We start from the raw sequence: 27,799 nt of genomic DNA, 5'->3' as shown, positions 1-27,799 counted from the left end.
CAGAGGGGTTCTGTTTTCTGTACCAACAAGCTCTGTTTAAACTGTGTTCCTGTCATCTAATAAACCTTCTGTTTTACTGTCTGGCTGAGAGTCACATCTGACTGCGGAATTGGGGTGCAGGGCCCTCTGGTTGCCCCAGGACCAGCCTGGGCAGACTCACTTTGGAAAGTGCATGATGTGGAAGGGCATGCTGAATGCTCTGAGGTCAGACCCAGGAAGGTGTAAGCTTCTTGCCCTGGAGACAGTATGCTCCAAGAGAGGAGGCTCCCTCAGAGTCCTCACTGGCTTTGTATGGAGTTGTTCCAAAGCATCACAGCATCCCCTTCCACACCGTGCACTTCCCAGAAGTCCGCACAGGCACTGACACTCCCTCCTCCGGCCTTTGTCTCTTTTCCAGGCATTAGGAGGCCACCTGATCTCTCTGTTCTCCAACACCTTCAGTTGGCACCTTGCAGGGGAAACTGATTTGGGAGAAATGAAGTAAAAGCTGCCCAAACCGAGCTTGAGCACTCCTGAATTTTGAGGTGTTCAAATCTGGCAGGCAGGTGCTGCGGGTGGGAGAGGGCTGTGGGCTCCATGGGAGAGCTTGGCAGCAACTGTCTGGAGCTGCACGGAGCCAGATATGCTGGTCTGAGTGGCACAGTAAGCGGTTTGGGGGTTGGAGAAGGGGTAGGGAGTTCCAGGGGGCAGTCAAGGGACAAGGAGCAGGGGGGGTTGGATGGGGCAGAGGTTCAAAGGGGCAGTCAGGGGACAGGCAGCAATTGGATAGGCATGGGAGTCTAGGAGGTTTATCAGGGGACAGGTAGGGGGTGCGGTCCTGGGGGGGAAGTTGGGTGGGGTCTTAGGAGGGGGCAGTTGGGGACAAGGAGAAGGGAGGCTTAGATAGGGGCTGAGGTCCCAAGGGGCAGTTAGGGGCAGGGATCTCGGGAGGGGGTAATCGGGGAACAAGGACCAGTGGTGCTTAGATAGGGGGTGGAGGTTCTGGAGGGCAGTTGGGGCAGAGGTCTGGGGAGGGGGCAATCAGCGGCCAGGGGCTGGGATTCAAAGGGCTCTGGGCTGCTGGCAGCCGCGGGGATCCCAGAGCCCTTTAAATCCCAGCCCCGGCTGGGAGTCAGAGGGCTCTGGGCTGCCTGCAACCACGGGGAGCCCAGAGCCTTTTAAATCCCAGCCCCGGCTGGGAGTCAGAGGGCTCTGGGCTGCCTGCAACCGCGGGGAGCCCAGAGCCTTTTAAATCCCAGCCGCGGCCGGGAATCAGAGGGCTCTGGGCTGCCTGCAACCACGGGGATCCCAGAGCCCTTTAAATCCCAGCCCCGGCTGGGAGTCAGAGGGCTCTGGGCTGCCTGCAAACGCGGGGAGCTCAGAGCCTTTTAAATCCCAGCCGCGGCCAGGAATCAGAGGGCTCTGGGCTGCCCGCTGCGGCGGGGAGCTCAGAGCCCTTTAAATCTCAGCCGCGGCTGGGATTTAAAGGGCTCTGGGCTCCCCGCGGTTGCAGGCAGCCCAGAGCCCGCTGATTCCCGGCCGCGGCTGGGATTTAAAAGGCTCTGAGCTCCCCGCGGTTGCAGGCAGCCCAGTGCCCTTTACATCCCAGCCGCGGCTGAGATTTAAAGGGCTCTGAGCTCCCTGCCGCAGCGGGCAGCCCAGAGCCCGCGGATTCCCGGCCGCGGCGGGGATTTAAAGGGCTCTGGGCTGCCGGCAGCGCAGAGCAGGGGAGAAACCTAGCTCCAAATATTGCTGGAGCAGAGCCCCTGTCTGTGAATATTCCTGGGGCTAAAGCCCCAGGAGCCCATATATGTTGGCGCCCATGGCCCCCTCTAGGATTGAGCTCACAACCTTAGGTTTAGCAGGCCAAGGATCAAAACACTGAGCAATCCCCCATGATGGGGGCAGATAACAGAGGGCTGTCTTTTTTATGGGAGTTTGGACATGTATAAAGCTTGTTTAGTTCCTTAGATAATATCCTGATATAGCCTAATAATATGCTGTTTTTACTCTCTCCTGGCATTTTTCTTGCCAAGCCTGAATGCAAAGGATGGCCTGGCTCTAAGATTTCTGGGTTTTTGGGGGGCAGCAACTATGGTGACATACCCTTTTTTGTGGGAAGAGAAAGCTAGTATGATCTTGGATTCTGTATGGTTTTGGCAGGTAATATGACATTTTAACAGCAAGATTTGTATATATTCTATATATAATGAGGGAGAATGTCCCACTAAATCAGATAGAGAAAGCTATTGTACTGCTTAAACAATAAGAACATTAAAAACCCTGATTCACCAGAAAGATCTCTATTCAAAGCACTGAAGCACCCCAGCTAGACCTAAAGGTAGGATTCTGTAAGGTGAATCTCCTAACAAGCTAACTTTTCAAAGGTTTTTGTGCTCTAAAGAACATGAAAGCCATGTTTAAAAATTTAAAGGCTTGATATGTTCCAGTTCTGTGGAGCAGCAGAAGGAAGAAGCTTTTTACCGTGTTATAATTCCCCAACCAGCAGCTCTTTAAATTAAGATGTTTATGACAGCTGCTTCCACTTAATGGAATGTACATTGCCTTGGTCATTAATTATTGCTTTTTATTTAGTTATTACTTGTATTCAGTAAGTGCATGTGGTTATAATCCTGCTGTAGTCAGTACAGTAGGGCATCCTTTTCCTCCTGGAAAAAAAATAACACTTTATATATCTTTCTAGTGGCTAAGGAATCTGTAGGAACATATTCAACAACAGTAACTTATGGGACTTTATTCCCCCTGTGGAATTATTTAACTTGGCAGTGATCCATCCACCTTAATCCTTTTCTCACTTTGCAAGCAGTCAGCTCAGATCAAGAGTCCAGTGGGCAGTCTCTGAACTAAGATATTTTCGTTCAGCTTCCAGAACTGGTCTTAAGTGCCTAGTAAATCCTACAGCTTTGGTTTCATTAATTAGAGACTCCCTTTCATTGATTTGTGAAAAGCACTGGCCAGCACTTGAGCCTCCTATTCCTTCTGCCTAGTAAATATTTATACAATTCCTTTATGATGTTAGTTAATGAATGGTGCTCATTTTCCACTTGTCTAAAATAGGCCCCTTTTCCACATGTTAACGATTTCCTTTTGTGACCCCTGCCAAATGCAGCAGTTGAGGTAAGGAGGAGGTGGGGCATAGAGGCTCAGGTGAATTTAAATCAAAGGGATCCTAACAGAGAGTTGTGAATTAATGTGTCTCTGAATTCCACTTGGCTGAATTGCTATTTCTTCATTATATTTACAGAGTGCTGACTGCTTGATTGGAAAATGGAAAAAAAGTTGAATAGCAATTATTGATTTAAACTTTAATGTGCTGACTGGCAAGGCTGTCATTCATATATGACAGGTAACTAAGTGCTAAATTGTGATGGGAGTGGGTTAGGAATCTATCAGGATACTCACATAAACTCGATCCCTGTCATAGATGAGCATCTCATAAACATAAGTGCATTTATCCTGAGAATCCTTGTGAGGCAGAGCACCATGATCCCTCTTTTACAGATGGGGAACAGAGTGACTTGCCCAAGGACACACAAGAAGTCTATGGTAGAGCCAGATCTCCCAAATTCCAGTTCAGTGTCTTAGCAAAAAGACCATCCTTCCTCAGTGATGAGCAAAAAGGGTCACATTTTCAAAATTTCAGCCTTGAGTGTGCCTACAAAATTGCCCACTCACTTGGGAAAATGTGCAATCAAAATTCACACACGCTATTGTGCACGAAAATTCCCTGTTTGTACATATAAACGCTGGGTCCAGTGAATGGGGTTTCTTTATGGGAACAACTGAGGAGCTGTTTAGAAAATTTCTCTAGTGCCTTTACTTAAACATCTGATTTATTCTGAATGTGGAAAATACCCAAACATTCCTTTTTTCCTCTTCAGCTTTCCTTTCTGCAACCTTTCCTTACCTTTAGAGTCAAGCACTGCTGGCAGAAGCATCCATGCAGCATCACTGAAAAGACAGTATTCCACAGTGTTTAAAACCTGAGCTGCAGCTTCTCAAGACTTCTTATTTACAACAGAAGTGAGGAGCAGAAAGACAACAAAACATTTTTATGATGACTTTCATTAACTTTCTCCAACTCTGAGCCTGCCACGGAAAACCAGATATATTGTCTACCGACAAAGAATGAGTACGTGGATCATGACCGGATACCACACAATAAGTCACTGGGTTGCACTGATGTAACACAGTGGACTTTTCTCCATTGTGTTGAGTTCACATTTAAAGCAAGGTCTCTCAGAAAGGCAGTTTCAGGATGTGTTTCATGTTACGTGGGAGGCTACAGTCTCTTCAAGAATTTTCTTCTTTTGTTTTTGTATACAAATGGCTTCCCCATAATCTGACTGTAAATGAGCATTGGTAAAGCCATTGCTTAGGCATAGTGTGTTTGGAGGGGTGGGGGTGAACACCTTAGCCTCACTATCTCTTAAGGGCAGCACTTTAACGTGGCTTGTGTGGTCATGACAGAGTGCTGGGAGAGAGCTCTCCCAGTGCTCTAAAAAACCACCTCCACGAGGGGCGTAGCTACCAGTGCTGGTGCACTGTCTACACTGGCGCTTTACAGCGCTTAAACTTGCTGCCCTCAGGGTGGGGGTGGGGTTTCACACCCCTGAGTGAGAAAGTTACAGTGCTGTAAATTGCCAGTGTACACAACACTGTTGTACATAGTGGGTTGCAGCTGTGTCGGTCCCAGGATATTAGAGAGACAAGGTAGATGTGGTAATATCTTTTATTGTTGAGAGAGAGAAGCTTTTGAACCACACAGAGCTCTTCTTCAGGTCTGAGTGTCACAGCTAAATGTAACAGGTTGGGGGGTTGTTTGAAGGCCAGAAGTGGGAGTTCAGGAAGGATTTCTTTCAGGATGAGGTCCCCATCGAGTATAGGTTGTAGTTTGACAGATGTTATTCCAATAAAAGATATTATCTCACCTACCTTATCTCTCTTAAACAGATTACTACATGTTTTAACTAGTAAGAACTTAAACTATTTACTTAGAAATGTCTGCTATAGCCAAGTTCTACCATGCTTAAAACTTAGCTCTATAACTATAAGCCATGTGAGTTGATTGTTCAAAGCATATTCCAAACTATGTCATTAGTACCAAACAGCTCAGGGGACAATACTGCAACCCTTATATGGTCCTGTTGAATTTAATGGGACTTTGCTTGCATAAGGAGTATAGGAGTAGGCCCTGCAGCACTTTGGAACTCCTCCGCTATTTTACCCTCCTTGGGAGCAATTCAGAAAAAACTCTGTTTGATCACTCAGTGCCAAATCAGATTAAAACCAAGTTAGGGAGAAGAAATAATTCTAAAAGTTGGTTGTAATAGCCAAGATCCTTGTAAGATTCTCCACTATTCTACATCTCCTGCCTTAGGAGAGAATCGTGTCATGTTAAGAATGGAGTTTTATCCTACCCATTGAATTTCCTGACCTAGACCTTAATCCTGCGTTGCGATCTGCCTGGGACCAGCACTCCACCTCCACGGATCACCAGGCAGGATTGAGGCATTAGTGGATTGAAACTGAAACACATTTTTTTTTAACATAGGGGTTCTTTGGGTTCTCTGTCTTTTTAAAAATAATTCCAAGGGAGCCAATGCTGCTGCCTCGGGACTTCTAAATCTCCATCTGCTGTGCAAAAAATAATGACTAAAAATCCTTATAAAATTCTTGTAAAATCATTTTCTAAACTAATATCTTGGTCGTATTTGTTTTCCACCAAATACTTCAGATATTGACTATTAGCCTGCCAAGTTTTTTAAAGCACAATTTTTGAGTTACCTGAGCACAAAAAAAAAAAGCTTCTGAAATCAGAGTCATTGTCCTACCAATTCTTTCACCTGTAGTTCCAGCATCTCCCAACAGCTTTGTTTACCTTTTTTACCAGTTTTCCTTGGCACTAACTGGCACCTATGTTGGCAGCTTCAGTAGAAGTCAAGTGTTGAGGCTCAAGTTTAGAAAATTTAATCACCATAAGCACATACTTCAGCTGAGGTATTTGCTTAAATCCCTTGAATGAATGGGCCTGAAGACTGAACTCCCTCTGTCTCTCTATTTGAGGGGGTCTATCATGCTATGAGATGAAGCTAATGAACAATGCAAGGAAGCTTGCACTGCTGAGGCTTGGTGGATTAAAGAGAATCCTTGTCAATCCAGCAACTTTTGCCAGCACTAAATTTACATATTAAAAAGGTTTTGTTTTGTTTTTTTTAAATTGGCCCCAGAACAAGTCATCCTACACCCTGCGTTTGCCTGAAGTAAGTTTTTATATGGAAATACCTTTTTGTAAGATAGTACAGAGAAGTTTAGAGTTTGTTGAGCCAATTGATTCTGCCGGGAATGTGCTGAGTTTGAGTAAATATGGAGGGTTTTTACAGCAGCTGAGCAAAGCCCTTTCTCAGATAAGATACCTTGTCAGTGAAGAGCACCCTTAAATCGAAATGCCTCAAACATCAAATCTCTCCTCCCCCGTCCCTTGCCTTGTCCTCCCACGTTCAAATCACCTCCCCTCCACCCCCCAGTCGGATGGATAGTCCTGGATATGATGCCGTTAAAATGAATTTACAGAGTAATGCTCAAAATTCTGCTCTTGGGCGCCAGTCACTAGTGTTGTAAATTTGAGATATGTATGTGAAGGAGCCAGGTTATTTCTTCCTCCCACCCCTTGTTTAATTTCCCTGGAGCCCTGAAAATAACTAGTGTGGGATTATTTGGAGATATTCATGTCTCTTCACAGCTACATTGCCTTCCTATTGCTCCCAAGCATTTGCAAAAGCTCTCTCTGAGTTCCTTAGGGGGAATGCTGTCTACAGGGATCAGAAAGTTTAAGGAAAGAATTAAATGTTCCCGTAGCCACTTTGCCAGTAAAAGGTGATTGGAGCTTGATCCCAGCTTCTTCTAGGGGCAAGAGAAGGTCGTATAAAGTGCAGCCATTAATTGAAAAAAATCACATTTCTCAGATTCTATATAATTGGTTGTTTGCCTTAGTGATGACTCTGAGATACTGAAGTTGGCCCAAATAGGGTATTAATAGCAATATAACAGTAGTACCTATGGGCTGCAACTTAGTGAGGGACAGTCCCTGTTCTAAATAGCTTACAATCTAAATAGACAAGATACAGGGTCAGAGGAGCAGAGTATATTATTCCCATTTTACAGATAAGGAAGCTGAGGCACAAAAAGATTAAATGACTTGCCAAAGGTCATCCAGGAAATCTCTGGCTGAACAAGGAATTGAGCTTAGATCTCCTGAGTTCTAAACTATTCATACCACAAAACCATTCTTATTCTTAAATTATACACCATTGACATTTAAACCACAAAACTTAAATTTGGCAGGTTCAACCATGCGGTGTAGACCATGTCAGCCTGGTGAGGTTGTAGTGCACTGATCTCTTCCGATAGTCCAGTGAGTAAGAAAAGGGACACAGCTAAGCTCCCGAGGGTTCAGTAGACAGAAGGAAAAGAGGGCAGAGTCAGCTGGAAAAGAGTGTTGGATTTGGGCTGTTTCCTTCACATTAGTACCAAAATTAGCCTATTTCTGTGCCAAGCTGCTCTGCATATTCCCCATATTTAATGTAAATATTTATTTAAAAGATTCTGCTGAATGTCTTCAAGTTTAAAAAAGTTAAAAAGCTAAAAGCATAAGTGGGCTCTATTGAAAGACTAACCCAGCAATTTAATTCAAAGCCCCTGGGCCATAGTCTGGCTTCAGAAGCACATACCATGAGCCAATTGATTTCACCGTGAAACCTGTGCACATACCAACAGCAGAGGATAAGACATATTTTATTTGTTACACAAATGTATTACCATGTATTATTATCAGTAATAGCCAGCCAATTGCCATTAATAGGATTATAAATCTACTGGTGGACTGGAATGACAGATGCACAGGCCCCAAGCGCCACTCTTCACGCGTGCATTGCAGCCCTTTCTGTTCCCGCTTTTACGTATAGTATTTTTAGGACAGCAAACTTTCACTTGATTTAAAATAACACTTCTCCCATCCCCCATGCAGATATTTCACTACTAAAAATAGAGCTTTTATGACAGACTTTTTGACCTTCCTAATGGATTCTTATTGGTAAAGTGCCGATGGGTCAGTGCAACTGTGTCTGAGCCTGTATATTCAGGATTGTCAATGGTATTTTTACCTGGGATTGAGGTTGCAGGATCACTGGAGCTATACTGCAATCTAAGAGAAAAGGACATATGTATGATGGTGGCAAATTCAGTCCAAATAATGAAAACAAACAAACCTCCTCACCCCACCAAAGAAAAACTCAGAGTAATACAAAAGGCAATATATTTTGAAAATATAAATATTAACCTTTTGGGATATTGATTCATTCTGTCTGTAGATATTGATCTTTCTGAGACAGCAAATGTCCCTTTCTATAGATGGCGTAAAAAGGAAAACCACTTACTCTTAAGTTCACATTTGATTTCATTATTTACTGTAGTTCAGATATTTCGGAAACCTTTTTATTATAAAAGGTCAAAAAGGTACTTAAGGACTAGAACATTTCATTATCACCTTGCAGTATTTTTCAGCCCACTGTAATTTTTTACATGCTGGATTTAAGCACTAGAAGATAATCATCTCAGCAAAGGAGTTAATCTTTTTGACTAGTTTCATTGTGCACAGGGATCTGAAGACTTTTTGACTGTACCATGAATTCCCAGCCACGATAACAACGTAGCAGACTTTACACTGCAATATAACTGGCATCCAAAGGCACATGAAAGTAAAAGATCTGCCATGACATTTCACCATAAGGAGAAATGCAAAATATAAAAAACTAGTATGGAGAGGAGATGTGTATTAACATTTTGTGCCAAAGTCACCCCTTGTGTAACTCCTTGGCTTGAACAGAGTTAGCTCAAAGATTAATTTAACCCATATTGTCAGTGTATGTTGCCTGTAAGAGAATTCCAGTTCACAGCTGGAGACACATCAGGTTGATTTTAGCGGGAGTTTTGCCTGGGTCAGACCTGCAAAGTTGGGCCTAACGTACTATAAAATTCAACTGTAATTCTCTGTAGGGTTGTGTTTAAGATCAGTTTCCATTATGTCATGCATTTGTGTTGAAAGACGCTCAGATGATCAATTAAGCAATAAAAGTGATTTTTTTCTAGTATATAAACATTTTACAATGAAAAAAGAATACTCTTTTTGGATGACAGGCTTTCAGATTGGTCATAGCAGCCTTGTTTATAGACTAGAAATGGCATTGCACTTCCCAATTTTTATCACCCCTGTTGTGTGCAAAAAAAGTTGCGTTAAACGGTTGTTCAAAAACAATAGCAACAAGTGCAGTGCTCACAAGATGGCTTAGTGGGAATTACAAATTTGTCAAACTCCTGTCAAGAAATGTAGTTCACATCAGTGGTAACCAGTATATTAATGTTGCTGGAGTTGACAGAGTTTTCTCTAGGGTGTTTTCCCCTTTCCTGAAATAAGTTTAGTGATTTAAACTGAACTCTCCAGGGAGCTCTGCACTAGAGGAGTCTGAAGTGTTGAAGTGCTACTTGTGCTATATTCAACTCTCAATTTTTGCATAAATCCTCAGCATAGTTCCTTCCCCCTCCTTATTTCCCCCCATTCATCCACAGCTGATCAAGACATAATAGAATCTGCTTCTCTTCCCCAGGAGAGCAAAGCAATGAGAAGTTGAAATTCAACCTCAGTATATTTTGAAATAAAAGGGAACTAGTCTATAAAAGTCAAAAAGTTACCATGGAGAGAGCCTACTAAAAAGGTGCCATTTTTGAGACAGTCAGTCTCAGAAGAATAAAGAAAGTCAAATTTACAAGCACATTGCTGATAAAGTATTCGGCTGGGATAAATCAAACAACACACAAGAAATTGACTTTCCAGATCATAAATACTTCTTGAAAAAAGACCATTCTTCAGAAGTTATAATAGAGCCATTGGGCAAAGAGAAAATATTCCTTGCTAAAGAATATTGATTATCTTTTTATTATGATTAAAATAGTCCCCCAGTTGTAATAAGAAGTTGATGTCCAGTGCTGTTTCCATTTGAAACATCATGGGCCAAACTCATTGATACTATAACCATACTGAAGTTAGTGGGCTGTAATTATCTATTAAATACTATTGGATGGTTTAAAAAAATTATAGAAAGATTTTAATAAAGAATAAAATCCTAAAATTTTAGACTAATTTCCATAGGTAATTTCTTAATTTTTTTATTCTTATTGAGCATGCTTTCACAGTGGCCACTGATATTATTTTGCACCCATATTGACTAAATATATACTAGTGGCGGTCACAATGGTTCAACTTTTTTTTTTAAATCCAGTAAATCAGGATATTTTCCCATCATTGTTTTACAAAACAAAATATGCAAAATGCAAAGCAAAATGGTGGAGGAGGGAATGCTGGTGATATTCCCTCCTCCACCATTCTTTGTATTTTCTGGGAATGTCCCAAACTGAGACTCCTGATGTTAGAAAATTACAGAAAATTATCTCCAGGACATAGGCCCAGGGTTCAAATCCAAGATGTCTGTTGATGAAACAAGTGGTTATTTTTAATAGCTTGCCCCCTTTTTCAGTGATGTCAGAATGCTTATCTTGTGACCTCACAATCATTCTGATGCCTTATGAACTGGTTGCCAAAGGGAGAAGATAAGGATTTCATTATATAAGCAGAAGGAGTCATGGGGGGAGAGGACAGAGTGAGAAACTCCTTACTCTCATACCTTTGTAAATGAAGACTAGTGTTTTTAATCCCAGCTCTGTGGGTTTGAGCAACTTTTATAACTACATTTATGTCTCTTTCCTTGTCTGTAAATTGGGGATAACACTTGGATTTTGAGGATGTTTGCCCAGTGCTTTGAAGATGTTAAGCACTGAATAAAGTAAATGCTAAGTATTATTATATCTGCACTAACTGTAAGGAAAACATACCAAGTATTTCTTGTATAGTTGAATACTTTTCTGATATCGGAGAAATCTTTGTATTTTCAAATTTGCTTCAATGTAATTATAAAATTCCTTCACTGCATTGCTCATATCTTTGCAAACATTACAACTCCACTTGAAAAGTAATGTACTTGCTAGTCAGTCACTACATGCAATTGTTATGGGTAGCAAAGTTCAATTATAATAATAATAATTTGATTATAAATTACATAAGAAATTGGCCAAAAAAAATGTAGTCTGCAAATATACCACCTGGTACTGCATTCCTGTTTTTTGTCAAAAGTTAAGCAGGACTATACTGGGTCAGTACTTACTTGGGAGATCTCCAAGGACTGCCTGAATGTTAAAATGGAGCTGGTGTCTCAATAGATGGTACACTTCTTCCTTAGACAGTATTGAACCAATGTCCGTGTGTTGTACGAGTTGATATTGGGCTGTTAGAGGTGCCATCTTTCAGGTAACATGTTCAAGCCACTTGGGCATAGGAGCCAGTGATCTTTTACAGCGGGGTATTCCTGCTAGACCTGTAGCAAGTGGCTTTCCACAGTCACCACAGTATCCAAGCAGTGCTTACACATGTCTTATATTTACCTATATTGACAAGGAGAAACATGCAATTGAGAAAACGAGATACGTATTATAAGCTTAGAAACGGCTCGAATATTGGTTTTGGAGGGTGGCAACAACCAGAATTTGGGAGAAAGTTGCCGTTCTCCAAGGCATTACCATGATTAAACTATGAAGACAGTTATCCCATTCTCTCAGCTGTAAAAATATGTTTTCTTCAGCCCTTTAGCCACTGTGCAGATGAAAGATTTTCTGTGCAAAACTTATGTGAAGTTTTCCATCTATGTGAAGTCTTCCCTTATGTACGGTCTTGAAGAGAATGGGGAATCCTTCTGTGCTTATGTGCAATTTGTGTGCACCAGGGTTAATTGAAGAAAATATGCACTGAAGCCAAACTGGAATTCAGCTAGCAATGCAATTGTCTCTTTGATATGCAACTCTACAACACATCCTAGTACTGTATTTTACAATGGGCTTAATGCCTGAATGTAGTTCTGCTAAGATAATTTCTCAAGGTGAATACCTGACATTGCTTTCATGGACTGAACCATAAAGTCCTTAACCTCACAATTTAATGAGAACAAAATTAAATACCTGATAAGATTTATCTTGTCAATAGAAGTCAAATGGGAGCACTGTTTGGTTCTTTAAAATCTGTTGTTTTCTAATTTATCTATTCTTAGCTATGTTAGCATGTCACTAACTAAATGGCACATATGTGACAGAAATCTGAGAGTTTCGAGTTTCTCATGTTACAAACCTAATTTCTTTCTATTAAGCCTTAGATGAAAATAGTATGTCAAACTTGGGTAGTATCTTCATCTCAATAAGTAGCACTTTTTATGGACATAGGTCAAGAAATACTAAACATGGGCCAGGCTCTGGCTGCAAAATTTCAGTGTGAATTCTAAACCCCCTGAAAGTTCAAGAGTTTTCAGCTGAGGGGCTTTGGTTAGTTTATTCTAGGGATGGGACAGCTCTGAGATTTGAAGTTGGAACCCTGCCCTGTACCACAATGAAGTGTGTGTGTTGGTTCAGGCCCAATGAATAGGGCCAGCCAGCACCTGAGCACCCCCTCGTGGCCAGGGTGCCTCTGCTATTATTTTCCCCTTCACCAGGCCTCTTGCAACAAACTCCGCAGTCTCTCTTTCAGTCACAGCCCTTCTTAGGGTCTTTTTTTAAAAATTAAATTAACGATGTTCTCAAACAAATGCAAAGACAATCTTCTACCCTGGCTTTAGCTGGGCACCGCCTCTCCTTCCTGAGGAACTGTGCCTTCCTCGGGAACCGCTGCATACCCCCATTGCAGCTTCACTCTGCAGACCGCTCATTGCAAGAGCCCCATCCCTGCAGCTTTTTACCCTGGGACCACCTGGTTCAACCCAAGTGTGACTTGTCTTGTAATTAGGATTGTTTTAGCCCCAGGCTCTCCAACCCACAGGCAAGCCACCCTTTTGCACCATAGTATAGGAAAACCCTGGTGATTCTGCAGTGTTACCAAAGCTATACAAAGGATAACAATCATCTCCATACCTCCACGCAGTAAAAACACAGCACTCCAGGACTAAATCAACAGTACCACAAGAAGCTCAAATAAAGACTACATAGAAATAACCCTTATTTTCAATTCAAACATTGATCATAAAAGTGGATCTTGTCCATTACCATCTTAACTGTGATCCTTAAGCACATTGCCATTCATTATTAGTAAACAGAAGGTTAGCAACATACAGCACAACAAATGTACAGAGACATAGTATGGTATTCCACAGATACAGGTTATCTCACAGCATCTACCAATTTGCTGTATTTCCAAACTAGTAGATAATTCAGAGGTTAGTTCAAAGAATGTTTTAATCATTATTCTGAACTCTATGCCAAATCCAATTTTATGTTTATAGTCAATGCTTCCCCTCCTACTTTTGAATCAAAATGCTCAGTGCTATTTTCCATTTTTATACAGAACTTTGTGGCCAGTAAAGGAATACTGGCTTCATTCAAACATTTTATAATGTTTGCCCGTTATCCCAATTTTGCCCAGTAGTTTGAATGCTACAGAAGCTGAAATACCATTTTGATGTGGATTCCTTTAAAAAACATACTAATGCCTTAATGCTGAATTTCCAGGAGGACTCCCTTTTGCCAGTAGTTGTTCAGTATTTGCAGTAACCACTGGCATCAAGGGACGGAAGAGGTAGCATTTGTGTTATGTCATGCAAGAGAATTAGTCTCCCTTTAATTCATTAGTAAATTATATTTGATAATCCAGTTTAATGGTCAGTGTACAAATTAGACTTCCCATACATAAGCTGTTTCAGAGAACCTACTAATGTTTTTCTTTTAAATGAGCAAATTTCCTTATTTGAACTGGGAGAAATCCTCTGTCTGTTCAGCGTTCTGACTGTTTTGGGAAACAACAATGGTAATGCTGTTATTTGTGTAGGATAATGAAAGGTGTGTCCTTTACTCGAAACCATTACAATCTCCATGACCCCTAGAATTAAATTTAAAGAAATCCAAGGATATGGGCATATTCGACTAAATCCAGAGAGAGTGCTTAGTTTTCTAATACAAATGAGCCCAACTGCAGAGTTTGCTTCAACATGCAAAGTTGACCATGATTTTGATCCAATTTTTTATTCAACCTCTTATAAAGACTGAGGTTAATTGCATAGATCCGGAGATGAACTTCCCCATAGTCCTGAAGTGTTCTGTGGTTTTGATTTGGGACTTTCTCTAGCATTAAAGCAAACTTCAGTTCTTCTGACTTTTTAAAGTATTTTTTGTAATGTACATAATGCATTGGACTAAATAAATTAATGTTGCATGTTTTTATGAATCTAGAGCAGTGTTTCCCAAACTTGGGACGCCACTTGTGTAGGGAAAGCCCCTGGTGGGCCGAGCCAGTCTGGAGGGCTGGGCGATCATGGCTCCCACTGGCCGCGGTTCGCTGCTCCAGGCCAATGGGAGCTGCTGGAAGTGGCGGCCAGTACATCCCTCAGCCCGCGCTGCTTCCAGCAGCTCCCATTGGCCTGGAACAGCGAACCGCGACCAGTGGGAGCCACGATCGGCTGGACCTGTGGACACGGCAGGTAAACAAACCGTCCCAGCCCGCCAGGGGCTTTCCCTTCTTAAGCAGCGTCGCAAGTTTGGGAAACACTGCTCTAGAGAAATGATATTTTACATCAACATGATACATATTTAGTGCCTTTCATCAGGAAGGATCCCAGATACTTGAAGTCAAACTGATATGCCAGTGATCCAGCACCAACATGTCTGTTTTACCCTGGAAGTCCACCGTACTCTCCATGGCTTCAGGAGACACTCCTGCAGTCTGCTGCTTAGGACATCCTGTGCCTCTCTCTTTCTCTCCCATGATTGCAGCTTCCTCCCTTTTAAAGGCCTTCTCCCTATCATACGAGATCGACAGGATCAGAAGGGCAGGGCCAGCCCTACCACCACGGCCTCTGTGGCACCTTCCTCGTCTGTGTGGGGTTTATACACCCCATCACAGTCTGTCTCATAACTTTTGAATGCTTGGGGTTGGCACTGCTGTGTACATTAACAAGGCAGTGCAGAGATGGAAGGCTGCTTTAGACTGCATGATTAAATAAGGTTTTGCTTCTAAATGTAACTTTTAATAAATATATGCTGGCATTTTTGTTTTGTACAGAAGGTCAGGGGAACAATCAGGAAAAGTTAACCTTTTATGATCCAAGATACAAAAAGAAACAACTCCCACGGTGTCAAGTATCAGAGGGGTAGCCGTGTTAGTCTGGATCTGTAAAAGCATCCTGTGGCACCTTATAGACTAACAGACGTTTTGGAGCATGAGCATTACTCCTCTAATGACTCCCACGGTGTCATTAGAGGAGTAATACGGGCTAGAGGATGTCCAAAATACAACAAATATGCCTGAAATCAAGAAGCTCCATTGCTTCATAGTATTGAGCTGCTTGTAGTGATATCAAACAGTGAGCTTGCTAAAATTATGCTAATAGTTAAACAATTCTCATTTTCTGGAATGTCTTTTTTGTCTAAAATCAGATGAAGTGGAAAGAAAGTGGAAGTCTAGTCAATGAATCAAATGAATCAGGAAGGGCCAACCATAAGGAATGATTCCCCTCAGGAAGCTGCACACATTACAGAGCTCCTTGGCTGTATATCTAGTGCAGGTTAAATGAATTGTTCCCATTAGTGAGGTGATAGGACAGCTCCTTTAAATGAAGGAGACTCTGTGCTTTGAATGTCACTGCAAGGAAAAGGTACAGGGCTTATAGACAGGGTGTCTGTTGCTTGTGGCAATATTTTACTGTCATAATTAAAACTATATAAAATGATGGCTTATACTAAGACTCACAGTTAGGATAAAATATATAATAAGGCCTCTGTCAGTTTTTAAGAGATGTACGATTTCTTTATGGTTTGTAGCTTATCTTAAGAACAATAGTGGAGGGGGGTGGATTTATAGAACGCTGTACATTAAACTGAATTCGCTCCCCATAATTGTGTTGCACTGTAAGACTATTTTTAAATCCTCACTTCATGGTTTGCTCAGTCAATTGTGTAATTACTAGTCATTAAAACAAAACTAATTCAAAGTTTTCCTATGAAGCTTCCTGCTGGATCTATGTTCTTTTTTTAGATACAGTTCTAAATTGTATTTTACTTTTAATACACTAGGTAAAAATAGGGAAAATAAGTTTAGGTCAGCTGTATAGAAATATATACTACGCTGATGGTTGCCATATAAAAATGTAGAGATTTTTTTAATATGTTTTGTCTGTCTGTTTTTTTCTTATCTATTTCATTACTTATTTATGGAAGAAAAAGAAAACACTTAAAGGTCTGAAAGACCCTCCTTGAGATAAGGCAAGTCCAAGAAAACAAGTGCCGGACACCAGAAACTTCCTTAAAATTGAGGCTTAGCTCATTAGTTTTCCCAATTAGTTAGACCAGCAGTCTCCATAAAAGGGGAACAAAGAGTTTAATCCACTCCAGAGGAGCTCTGCGGGAGTAAAGCTTGACTCCGTAAGTCAAGGGGACATAACTGACCTTCAGTTAACTAGGAGTTAACTCAGTTAAGATCTAGCAAAAATTGCTTTTTTTCAAAAATCAGGGTTCCACTGCAATGAAGAAGTATGAAATGTTGCTTTCATGATCAATACAAACAGAAGATTTTCTGCACAGGATCTGGCCAGTGTTGAAGTTTCTCCTGCCACTGGCAGTGGCTGATAGCTGATGCTTTATGGGAAGAGTTTTTAAAAAAATGTAGCTGGCCAGTTGTCCAGTGTTATATACTGGGGAGAACGTTGTGTGCCAACTCTTCTGGGCGTCAGTGTAAACTGTTTTCGTTATCCCTGAGTGCATGTGTGTAATAATCGCATTATCCTAGTACCAAACATTTAAGGGTGGATAGTGACATTTATCTCTAGAGTCAGACTTTTGCCCTCTGGAATTTTGGCACCTGAGGTGGGACAGTAAGAATTTATGAGGTGGGAATGTTGAGAGCAAGTATCAGCAAATGTTCTAGCAGGGTTAGGGTTTCTACAAAGTGAGAGAATAGCCTTTGTAACAGCAATGACATTTGTTCTTTTTTGATGCGTATTTTGGGTTTTTGGAGGAACAATAATAGTTCTATTACCTTTTTCAGAAGTGAAGTCACTTTGAGTTTGTAGGTGCTCAGCCTTTATGAAAAATGAAGTTATTAAATGATGTGCCCAGATCACATAGCAAGTCAGTATCAGAACCAGGAGTGACTTGACTGGAAGTCAGATGGTGTTGCCAGGTGCTCAACACTTGCTTAAATCAGGCCATTAACCTCACCATAAAATGGGGATGATACTCAACCTACTTTTTAAATACTCAGTGTTTTCCCAGGCGAATCTTGTCTGGGCACATGGGTGAGCTGTATTCCAAATATAGTTGGAATTTTAATAATCACAACAGAGCTCCATTGATAGAAACAAGGCAGGGTGTCGACAGAACTGGCTATAGACATGGGAGAATCAGGACTGGAGTAGAGCAAGCAGGGGTCCTAGATACATGGCTCCCTCCATGCCTCTGGCCCTGCCCTTATATTGTGATGTTGACCACACCCTAGGGTAGTTGTGGCAGAGTGTCTTCCTCTGTTGCAAGGGAGGCATGGCAGTAGGATTGGCAGCAGGAGTCCCTTCTCCTCTTCTGGAGAGGCAGGGGCAGCAGGATAGGGGATCCCAGTCCTTACCTCAACTGCTGGGCTCTCTCTGCTTGGGTGGGAATTGTTACAGGTTGTCTGCTGACATCACTGCAATGATTACACTTGGTTCACATTTGCAAGCAGTTCTCCCTAACTCTGAGGGTTAGAAACTTGCTTTAAAATAAATAAAGTCAAAAGTGACTTAAACACTTAGGAGTCTGTGTCTCACTGGATCTTTAGTTCCTAAGTGACATTTGAAAATGGGACTTAATATTCCTGTGTCATTTAGCCTCTTCTGAAAAGATTACCCAAAGTGCCCAGGCCTTCATCCAGCCCTCAGAAGAGTATGCAGCATTTCCAGTTCAACCAGGGAGTCAAAGTCCTAGATCCTCAGTGGTATTTAGGCATCTAGCTCCATTTGAAATTCAATAGGAGTTGGGCACCTAAGTACCTTTGAGGATCTGAGCCCAAGAGACATTGAGTGCTCCCCTTGTACACCATTCTTTATAATAAAAAAGCATGAGCTAGCCCTAAATAGAAAAGCTTTGTTTCTGCCATGGTGAGCTGCTGTTCTATCGGTAACAGCTAGACGTCCCCTTTTCTGTATGAGCAAGCTTTAGGAAAGCGAAATCCTTACAAAATATTTTTATGCTCATAATTTCTAAAGTGATTTTTTTTAAAAAAGCTTTTATGTAATTATAGAATGCTTGATTGTTCTTATATTCCTGATGGTTTGATGTCTAGTGTATGTTGTCCTTGCTACCCTAGCACATAATTTATTTCTCTTTTGAGTGAACTGTAAGCATTAGTGTCCATTAACAATTTTTGAAACAAAAGTACTTGGAGCACTTTCAGTAATATGTACTGATTATCATTAACAGCTCTTTTGTCCTGGACAAGGACATTGTTTTGTAACATCATTTTGTTTGGTCAGACCCGCTCAGCCTGCATTTACAATACATGTGTGCATTTTACTTTTACCTTGACCATCATAAAAACAGTGCCAAGAAAGATTGTGTGACTTCTTTGAGCCAGGGAGCCCTATGTACTTTATATAAACCATTGTTAAACATTCTAAAGGAATGTATTCCTGTCTGAGTACATTCCAGTCTATTATTCTGCTTTGCTAGGTTCTCTGCAAGCACCCAAGTGTTATGTATAATCTACCACCTTAATTGCTAGCTTCTAACAATGATAAAGTAAAAGAGAAGTGGAGTGATGGATAGAAACACAGTAGGATCCGGAAGATTGTAATACATTTTCTTTTTGATTTTACACAATACATCAGGCAGGAAGCCTAGAGTTAAAAAGTTTTAATGTTTTTAATTCCATAATGACAGGTTTATAATGTGCCATAAAAACACTAAGTTCTAGAATTTCCCAAAGTTACAATGCTGACTTCCTGATTTTTTGTAACCATGCCATTGATAAACAACTAATGTTAGCTCAAAGAGATGAGCTAGTATTGTGAAGTCAGTTTAAAGTAATATTAAATAAAGAAAATGAAACATTATCCTGATTGAAGCATTCCGAAGCTCAGTTACATGGTCTGCCATTGATGCAGGCCTTTCTAAAGACAAATTTTTTGGAACAGTTTTCTCAGAGGGTTAAAAAAACTATATGTAACTACTGCACTCAAGCAAATATTCCCTTGGATATTTTAGAGAATAATGAATTCTGCCAGATGGGACTTTTTACTTATCATTCTGTACATCAAAGTACAGAAGTTTTCCCCTTGAAATATGGAAAGTTGACAATTGTACAATAGCAGTAATGATCGGAGTTCACAGACTAAGCATTGTTTCATTATGCTTCTTTAGACATTATTTGGGTGGGCAACTCCAAGAAATAGTTTATGATGTATAAAATGTTTGGGGTTTTTTTATTCTCAAAAGACATTTTTATCTCTGTTTGAAGTTGGCTAGTGAAGGTCATATGGCTAACTGCTTGCAAAATTATATCCTATCCTTGTTGCTAGGTATTCTTCCACAAGTTCATTTCATACAGAAACCTGTTTTTGTAAATATCACCCATAATGGCAAATGATATATAGTGGGAGTGGAAAAACGAGTGTCATATAAATTCTTTTCACTTAAAACAAAATGAAATTGCTTGTTGCCACATAGAGAATTGCATAGCAACTTGACTAGGATTTGGCATTGATTGGGAATGTCCAGTCACACTGCTGAAGTGATAAACACTGTGATAAGGTAATATTGAAACTTTCACTCACTGATAACCATGTCAATGATATACTGTGGTATTTTCGTGGCATTTCTTTTGCTTTACTTTGAAGCCTGGCCGGTTGAAACCAGGAAAACTTTCTGTATTAGCAACACTGAAGCTGTTTATTTTTGTTTTAAAATTAGAATGAAAAATTGGCAGTAATCTGATTTTAAAATTTGAGGTTTTCTTAACATTTTTAACTGGGGTCAAAGGATTGTGTATATCCCCAGTTGTTTACAAAAATAACACCTGGTGCTTTATTTTAGACACATCTTGGAGTTTGGTCCTGTCCTGAGATGTGGATCATCCATGCCATTTCCATTTTACTATATGCATTTTCTATATGCATATTTAGGCACACAAGTAATCCCATTAAACTGAATGGGACTAATCAGTGAGTAAAGTTGATTATATGCATTAGACTTTGCAGAGTTAGATCCTTAAGTGAGCCCATTGATTTCAGTGGAATTGACTGCTTCTATTAAACTAGTGAGATATGGCCCATAGAATAGAAATAGAAATCTCGACATGAATAGAGTTAGCATTGGCGGTGAATGATGTAAAATTCACGACAGTGCCTAGTTTATGCCTCATATCGACAGATTCTTCAGAGTTATTTGTACATTTCCCTTCATAACACACTTTTAATTGTCTATTTCTAGGAGATTATTATACTTAGGTGGTTAGAATCATTATGCCTTTGTTTTCCTGTCGTAATACTAGACAAGATATGCTGCAATGACCTAGAAATGCAGGGCATATTTATTGTTAAAGCACTGGTTATAATGTATCCTATCTGATTAACTGGTTGGATGTCCCAGTACCTTTGCTGTTCAACGTTTCTTCATGTGTAATTATTTATGTGGGAGGAATCTTTACATTTACAAATTTAAAAAATATTTATTTAAAAATATAATTAAGATTCCTAGTTAATTTTAATCTAGTCCTGTTGAAATCAATGGCAAAACTCACATTGATTTCATTTGGACCAAAATTGGTTTCAGTAAAGGCTCAATTAAAATTAAAACCTTTGGTTTATACACAGCTAATACCAGTGTAATGCTGCGGAAGACACCATCATTGACTGCAATCAAGATGATCTATGTTTTTAAACAGATCTAAAAATGTGTGTGTAAAAGATCTTAAGCCTTATTGGCTGCTAATCGGTAATTATTACAGATACATTTGATTAGATAAATATACCACACTTGTTTAAAAATTTTAAGTAGAAAGATATAAATGTTGATATTTCCATCAGTGCTTCATGCATCAGGAGAAAGTAGTCCCTTGGTCAGCAAATACAGCTAAGTCTGTTTTGTGCTGTGGCAAACCCTATTGTGATGAGGCTGTGAGTAATCAGAAGTGACAGCATAAGCACTTTCTGTTCAAAGTGATTTTACCGAAAGCATTATTTTATGAGAAGAGTACACATATGGCTCTCATAATGCTGAAAGAGCACTGATGTATCAATTTATTAGCACTAGAGTTCTGAGAGAGAGTTGCAAATCGTGTTCAAATTAAAGTCTCTTTTTTTCCTCTGCATTTGTGATGCAGTAGAATACCCCTAAGATTGTAGGGCCTAGTCAAATAGGCTATGGCAGAGATGAGGGTTTCCATCGAGGAAATGTTAGGAAAGTTAATAGTGATGACTTCTGCAAGGAGCCGTGTGTGCTATTCTGTAGATCAACCAAGAAAATGGAAAATAACAAAGTCTTCCTCTCCTGGGGGAAAAATGTGTGTTCTTGATGAGGGCTGTAATTTCAAATTCAAGTAAAAAAGGCCTTTAAAAAGATCTAGATATAAAAGTGGGTGCTGCAAAGTATCTACAGATATATGTAATGTGATTTAGATGGTTAGGCCAAAATCAAATTGGGTGCCTTGGCCCCCTCCTCTTTTCTCATACACACTCATAGACTCAAGTAGCATCTCTATGCTGATGACACATCAATGTACCTTTCCTTTCCTGACTGGTCTCCATCCTTCCAATCCCTGTCTGGTATCTTCTCCAAGATGTCCTGACTTCTGCAACCTCCTTCTCTCTGGCCTTTCTGAAAAATGTTGCCCACACTGATCATTTTAAGATGTACCTGTTACTAATATTTTGGTTCACTCTGACTGTGTCATCCCATTCTTTGAATCCTTCCACTTTTATCAAATGAATTGTGTTCAAGCTTCTTCACTCCACCTTCAAGAACCTTCCAAGCTGTGCTCCTCTCTACTTTTCTGCTGATCTCAATGTGTTGCTTCCACTTTCCCCTCCTCAATTATGAAAATCAGTGGTGGATCCCTCAGCACTTTTTTCCATTCTGTTCCTTATGTATGGAGCACCCACCCATCTTTACTCTCTCCTCCTTCACACCCAGTTTGGTGCACTGCCTGCATGTTATCAGCCATGCCAATGATGGTGAAGTTGTGACACAGTTAAGGAAAGTTGACTTTTATTTATTAAATATAAAGCTGTAGGATTACTTTGAACCTTATAAGTAGGTTTGGCAGAATTCAAATATTTTTTATAATTTTAACAGATGATTTTGATGCTTATTTTTAAGCATTCCCCCCCTCCCCCGATTTGTATTTATTTAAATTTTCACAGTTGTAGGAAATTATGGGAGGGGGGCAAACAATAATTATGCAATGAGACTAGACGTTGAGATTCAAAAAGTTAAAGCTTGATAGATGCTAAAACAAATTGTCAACATCCCTGTGACAGATAATGTAACTGCATGCAGTATATTTGAGGGAACATTCTGTATTACATTTGTGTATCACTGAGGGCCACAGCTCCTCCAGGAACTAAAAACTGGGCCCAGAGACAGGAGATGGCTGAGGACCTGAGACCTAACTGGGAACTCCTGCAGTAGACCATAGAGTGGGAGCATACTAGTGCAACTACCCTGAAACTGTGACTATCACATGTCAAAATATATAAAGTAAATATCCTTAAATCAAACTCTAATAAGTTCTCAAACTGCATTTTTCTTACTTGGCCCATCTGTAACTTTCAGTTATCATCGAGGGAAATGTTTGTGTGTGTACGGTGTAATCTACATTTACCAATTAAAGTCTAATCCTTTCAAGTCTGCCTATAGCTGTGCAATAGCTACCTAAGTAATCACATGACCTTATTATTGTTACTCTTGCCTTTCTTCTCTACTTCAAGTCTGTTGTTTACCATGCTTGTTGCTCAAATTATATTACAAGGTCTTTGGGGGCAAGGACCGTGCTTCTTATGAGTTTTGTCCAGTAGCTAGGATGTTCAGGGCTTTGTCCTGACAGGGATATTTGTGTATTGCCACACTAGAAATAAATAATCAAGTTTAGGCACCTGAATAGATGCTGATCACTGAGAACTCCCATTGGCTGCAGTGTTCAGCACTTCTGCGTTAGGTCTCGACATCAATTTTGCCATCTTCTGTGATATTTGTAGTTAAAGTTTGGAGTCGTGTTATTGTGAAAATCTCAGCTTTCCCTTAAATTAGTTTCGACCCATTGTGGTTATGGAGAAAATCTTGAAAATGTGAAACCTAAAGGCTGAAAAACCAGCAGGTAATTTAAAACTCATAACTTTTTTTTTTAAATGCTTGTGATTTTAAGCCAATCTTTTGATTATTTTTTTAGGAGGCCTTAGGGTGACCAGATGTCCCGATTGTATAGGGACAGTCCTGATTTTTGGGTCTTTTTCTTATATAGACTCCTGTTACCCCCACCCCCAGCCCGATTTTTCACACTTGCTTCTGGTCACTTTAGGAGGCCTGTGCCTCATGATTCTTGAATGCTTGGGGTTGGCAATATTGATTTAATTGTGTGTCAGAATAGGGACAATTTGAAAATGTCATCTTTAGAGGTCAAGTATAAATTTACAAACAGCATCATCTATTTTTTTGTGGATTTTTAGAATCCACTTTGTCCCACTGAGAAGTTCCATAACAAAGTAATAGGGCTAAAATAAAAGCTTACTCTTTCTGTATAAATTTGTTTTGGGGGTCAAGGAGATAGAGAACTGCCTTACTTTCATACATTGCAAGCAAAGCCAATCCAAGATTTCATTACAGGTCTTAATCATGAACTAAATATTTCAAATACTTGTATTACTTCCAGTAGCCTCTTTCCCCTCTCACAGAATGCCCCCAAAGGAGAGTGAAGCTTAAATAATGAGAGCTCAGAGTATAGTACCAGTTATCTACTAAAGTGGAGACAACATTGTTTATATTCAAGCATGAATTCCGATGACATTTAACAGAGTTAATGTTATCTTTATTTGGTATTATGTATCTTGCCTAGTTCCATTTGTTTTGTTCCATTTTTTAAAATGTCTCAAATTTCACTGGAGTCGGACCATCCCTGCTGACTATCAACACAAGCCTCTTTGGCATAAAAACATCTTTATTACTTCAACAATATATTTAACAGGTTATATCTATTTTGCTTCCAGCTTAGAATAGCAGCCAATAATGCCCATATTCATAATGCTGTTTATTTGGTTTTAATGAGCATGATCTTCAGCTTGCAGTGAAAAGACAACTTGAACTTAATGACCTGTCTTGTTCAGATCGTTTCTGTCCAGGTAGGCTGATATGCATTAGTTGGTCTGAGTGTGGGAAAATTCTTTACCATGGGAAATAGATGGTGGGGGCCCTCTGAATGTAGTGTTGTGCCTTTTAGAACAGCCACGTGTCTCAAGACAGTTTTAACTTGAATAGGCTTTTGGTCAACAAAATCTCAGTGGATACGTAGCTGAGCCTTCATTTATGGGGAGGAGGATGGGGATACAAAATAACATTAAAACATGCACACAAAGAAGGGAGATACTCCTGAATCTAATGTTGAAATCAATGTGACGTTCATCCCTCTTCTGTAGAGGCAGCCGTATGTCTGTGATAAAAGAGTTTAACAATGAAATATGTATCAAAAGAGTATACACAATGGTGACTTTCCTAACAATGGTATCATTTCTTCCCTCCAGGTATTTCCGTAACAAAGAAGACCCATACATGTAAGTAATACCTTTTGATTTGGTCTTCTCTTACAAATGGAATTTATGGTAGTCTGACTGATGTGCCTCTCAGACTATTAACTGCTTGTCTGATCTGGGGAAGTTCCACTTTACAAACTCTAGTGTGCTTCCCAAGACAGAGTGGTTCAGCCCAGGGATGAAATTTCATCAAAATGAGTATGCAGTGTGTGTGTGTTGTGGGGCAGAGGGAGGGAAGGGAAGGGGTTTGAAGAGGCAAGGCAAAGCTCTGGGTTCTGATGTATGTGCCTTTCTAGTCAGCTGGTAACTAGTTTATCCTGAAGCCAAGGGAGAGGACAATTACCTTCTGATCTCCCTTCATTTGTGTGCCTGTTACATATGCGATATGCTTCAAATGAAAACCTATTTTTATTTTAAATCTCCTCCCCCTTTCTGTCCACTAGTCTATAAGTGAGATGATGATGTGCTTGTGCTTAAGGAGAATTCTGGTTGGAAATGAGACATTTTTCTGTTAGCCATCCATATACACAGCCATAGTAAATGGCATTGTGGGAACTGATGTGGACGTGTGCACTGACTGAATACATATTTACTCCGAGTCCACCTCGTCACAGACAGCTACTTTTGGGATCAGACCACATTCTTACTCCACAGTGAGCCAAAAACTCAGAGCTGAGGAAATGTTACGATTTGTTACTGGGGAGTGATATTATACACTGCAATGTTCCAAAATCATTATGTCACGGAAGTCAGGTAGAGTGAAGTGATTGCACTTGCCCACCATTTCACGTATCCAGAGAAGGAGGAAAAATTAATGAAGATAGAATTTGATGAATGCCTCGTATAAGTATCATACACGCTGCAATGCAAGACTTGTTATGATGTATTTTAACAAAGACAAGACTTAGAGGTATGTTTACCACAGCTTCATAGGGTGAAACCAGTTTCATAAAATATCTTACATTAATTTCACTCCTACTTCATTCATCATTTTAAAATATCCATGCTAAGAAAAAAACACGCTTTAAAATCATGTACCACTAAACAATGTCTTATCAAATTTAAGAATAGATTTATAGTCTACGGTTTGTTGATACAAGACATTCTGATGTCACGTTGCTTGAAATGTTAAATGTCGCAAACTTGTTTAGAGCACAATGATGGTCCTCTGCATAGGCGGGTTTAGTACTAAAGACTCATTTTTAGGGTCAGATTATCCCATTGGATGTATGGATATGTGGTTCCCATTGACACAAATGGGAACTACACATGGGCATCTGAGGGAAAAATTTGGCCTTTAGCTTTTGGTGAATATTTGAGGTCACACTGACTGAGATTGACAGTACAGGAGACTGAAGTCCTCTGTATATCCGCAGGCCAGGCATTGTACAGACAGCTTCCTTGCACAGCCTTGCCCATGAGCTCAACCCTGGCCTGGAGGGACCACCCTCTCTAGAGGTGGTAAGTAATTCAGAATTTATGCTAGCTCAGTCCTGGGCCTCTCTTGCGCAGAGGCTAGTGATTGTGCTTACTGTACGTGGTGGCTTGTGACATGGACTCCCAGTCCACCTGGAAATAAGCTGAAACCACCAGACTATATATTTTATATACAGTAGCGCCTTTGACTGACCCACTGTCAGGAACGCCACTTCTCCATTTTCACTCTGTAGTGCCATATATACACAAAATTATACATTAGTCAGAGACCTAAAGATTGTAGGAAAGACTTTCTTGATACATGTCAGACTAATAAGGAATTGTCCTCGCTTATGCTTTAATGGATTGTGCGTCTGAGGCCTATTATGGAAAACAGTCTTGTTTTGGAAACCTAATTTGTTGTACTGGATGATTTATGCTAAGTCACTGTTGACAGTGCTGACTAATGATGGCAAAGTGTTGTTTTCTATCAGTAACAGTGAAAGATATTCTGATTCATAGCTTGCAGAAAAGCAAAGCTTTGTTTGTGTTCTATTATGTATATGCTGTTACCGATCACACACATGCCCTATGAACTAGCTCAAGCATATATTAGAGGCCCTATTCTTTGGCATCATACACACGAAGAAAGATCTACTTGTCTGTAATTTAAAGAGAATTGGCAAAGTGTGGTTCTTACTTTGCATATTGGTACCTAGCAGATGTTTCTATGCACTTCTCTGACGCATAACAAGCAAGTTGTCTGAGCAATGGAAAGATGAGCTTATCCATTAGGCAAGGATCAGAATAAAATGAGTAATGTACAATAGTTGTAGTGTAGTCACCATTTGCAGATTCCTTCAACTTTGATTGAAGCTCCTTGAGAACGAAATGATACTGTGACTAATTCTCTTAAATCAGAAATTGATTCAGACTATGCATCCTTAACAATTTGTCATAATGCACAGTAAATTTGTCTTTTTTCCTATCATTGCACAGAAAGCAGCTTAGAGATTAAAATGTCCAGTTGTGGAATAGTGTCAGACAAGTGTAGTTTCACGTCAGTACTCAGATGCAAGAATCACAAAGCAAATCTGAGCTGTTATGGAGCCTAGTAATATGCAAATGAAATGACACTCTTCTCTGACAAGCATTTTGTGTATTGACTTATGCCAAATTATTGTGTTTGTATATTTAATCTATTTATCCACAGCATGCTCATCACCATGAGCATAAATTTAACAAAAATAAGACAAGTTAAATAGATTAGGATTTCTCTAAGGAAAATCCAAAAGCATTCTTACAAGCAGCACATGACGTGGGTGCTGTATGTGATACTATTTAGCAATCCAGCAAAAGTTCACAGTTCTATCAAACTAAGTTCCTCCAAGTTCAGAGGCATTTGCGTGTGCTGATTGGCTAAAAGCCCAGCACTGATTTTAGAAGAAGAGTTCTAATGACCTTCTGACCCAGTTAGTCGT

General features: G+C 40.2%; 1 protein-coding gene across 1 annotated transcript in view; it reads left to right on the top strand.

The window, feature by feature from the left end:
- RORA (RAR related orphan receptor A) overlaps positions 1 to 27,799 on the top strand; it is a 570,488-nt gene that overhangs the window by 388,557 nt on the left and 154,132 nt on the right. Inside the window, exon 2 of the mRNA XM_039491333.1 lies at positions 24,894 to 24,923. Coding sequence (XP_039347267.1) covers positions 24,894 to 24,923 — 30 coding nt within the window. The remainder of the gene's footprint in view (positions 1 to 24,893; positions 24,924 to 27,799) is intronic.

The sequence above is a fragment of the Mauremys reevesii genome, linkage group 10 (assembly GCF_016161935.1).
Source record: "Mauremys reevesii isolate NIE-2019 linkage group 10, ASM1616193v1, whole genome shotgun sequence".
In the NCBI taxonomy this organism is placed as follows: domain Eukaryota; kingdom Metazoa; phylum Chordata; order Testudines; family Geoemydidae; genus Mauremys; species Mauremys reevesii.
The sequence above is the reverse complement of the archived record's forward strand: the minus strand, read 5'-3'. Positions and strand labels throughout refer to the sequence as shown.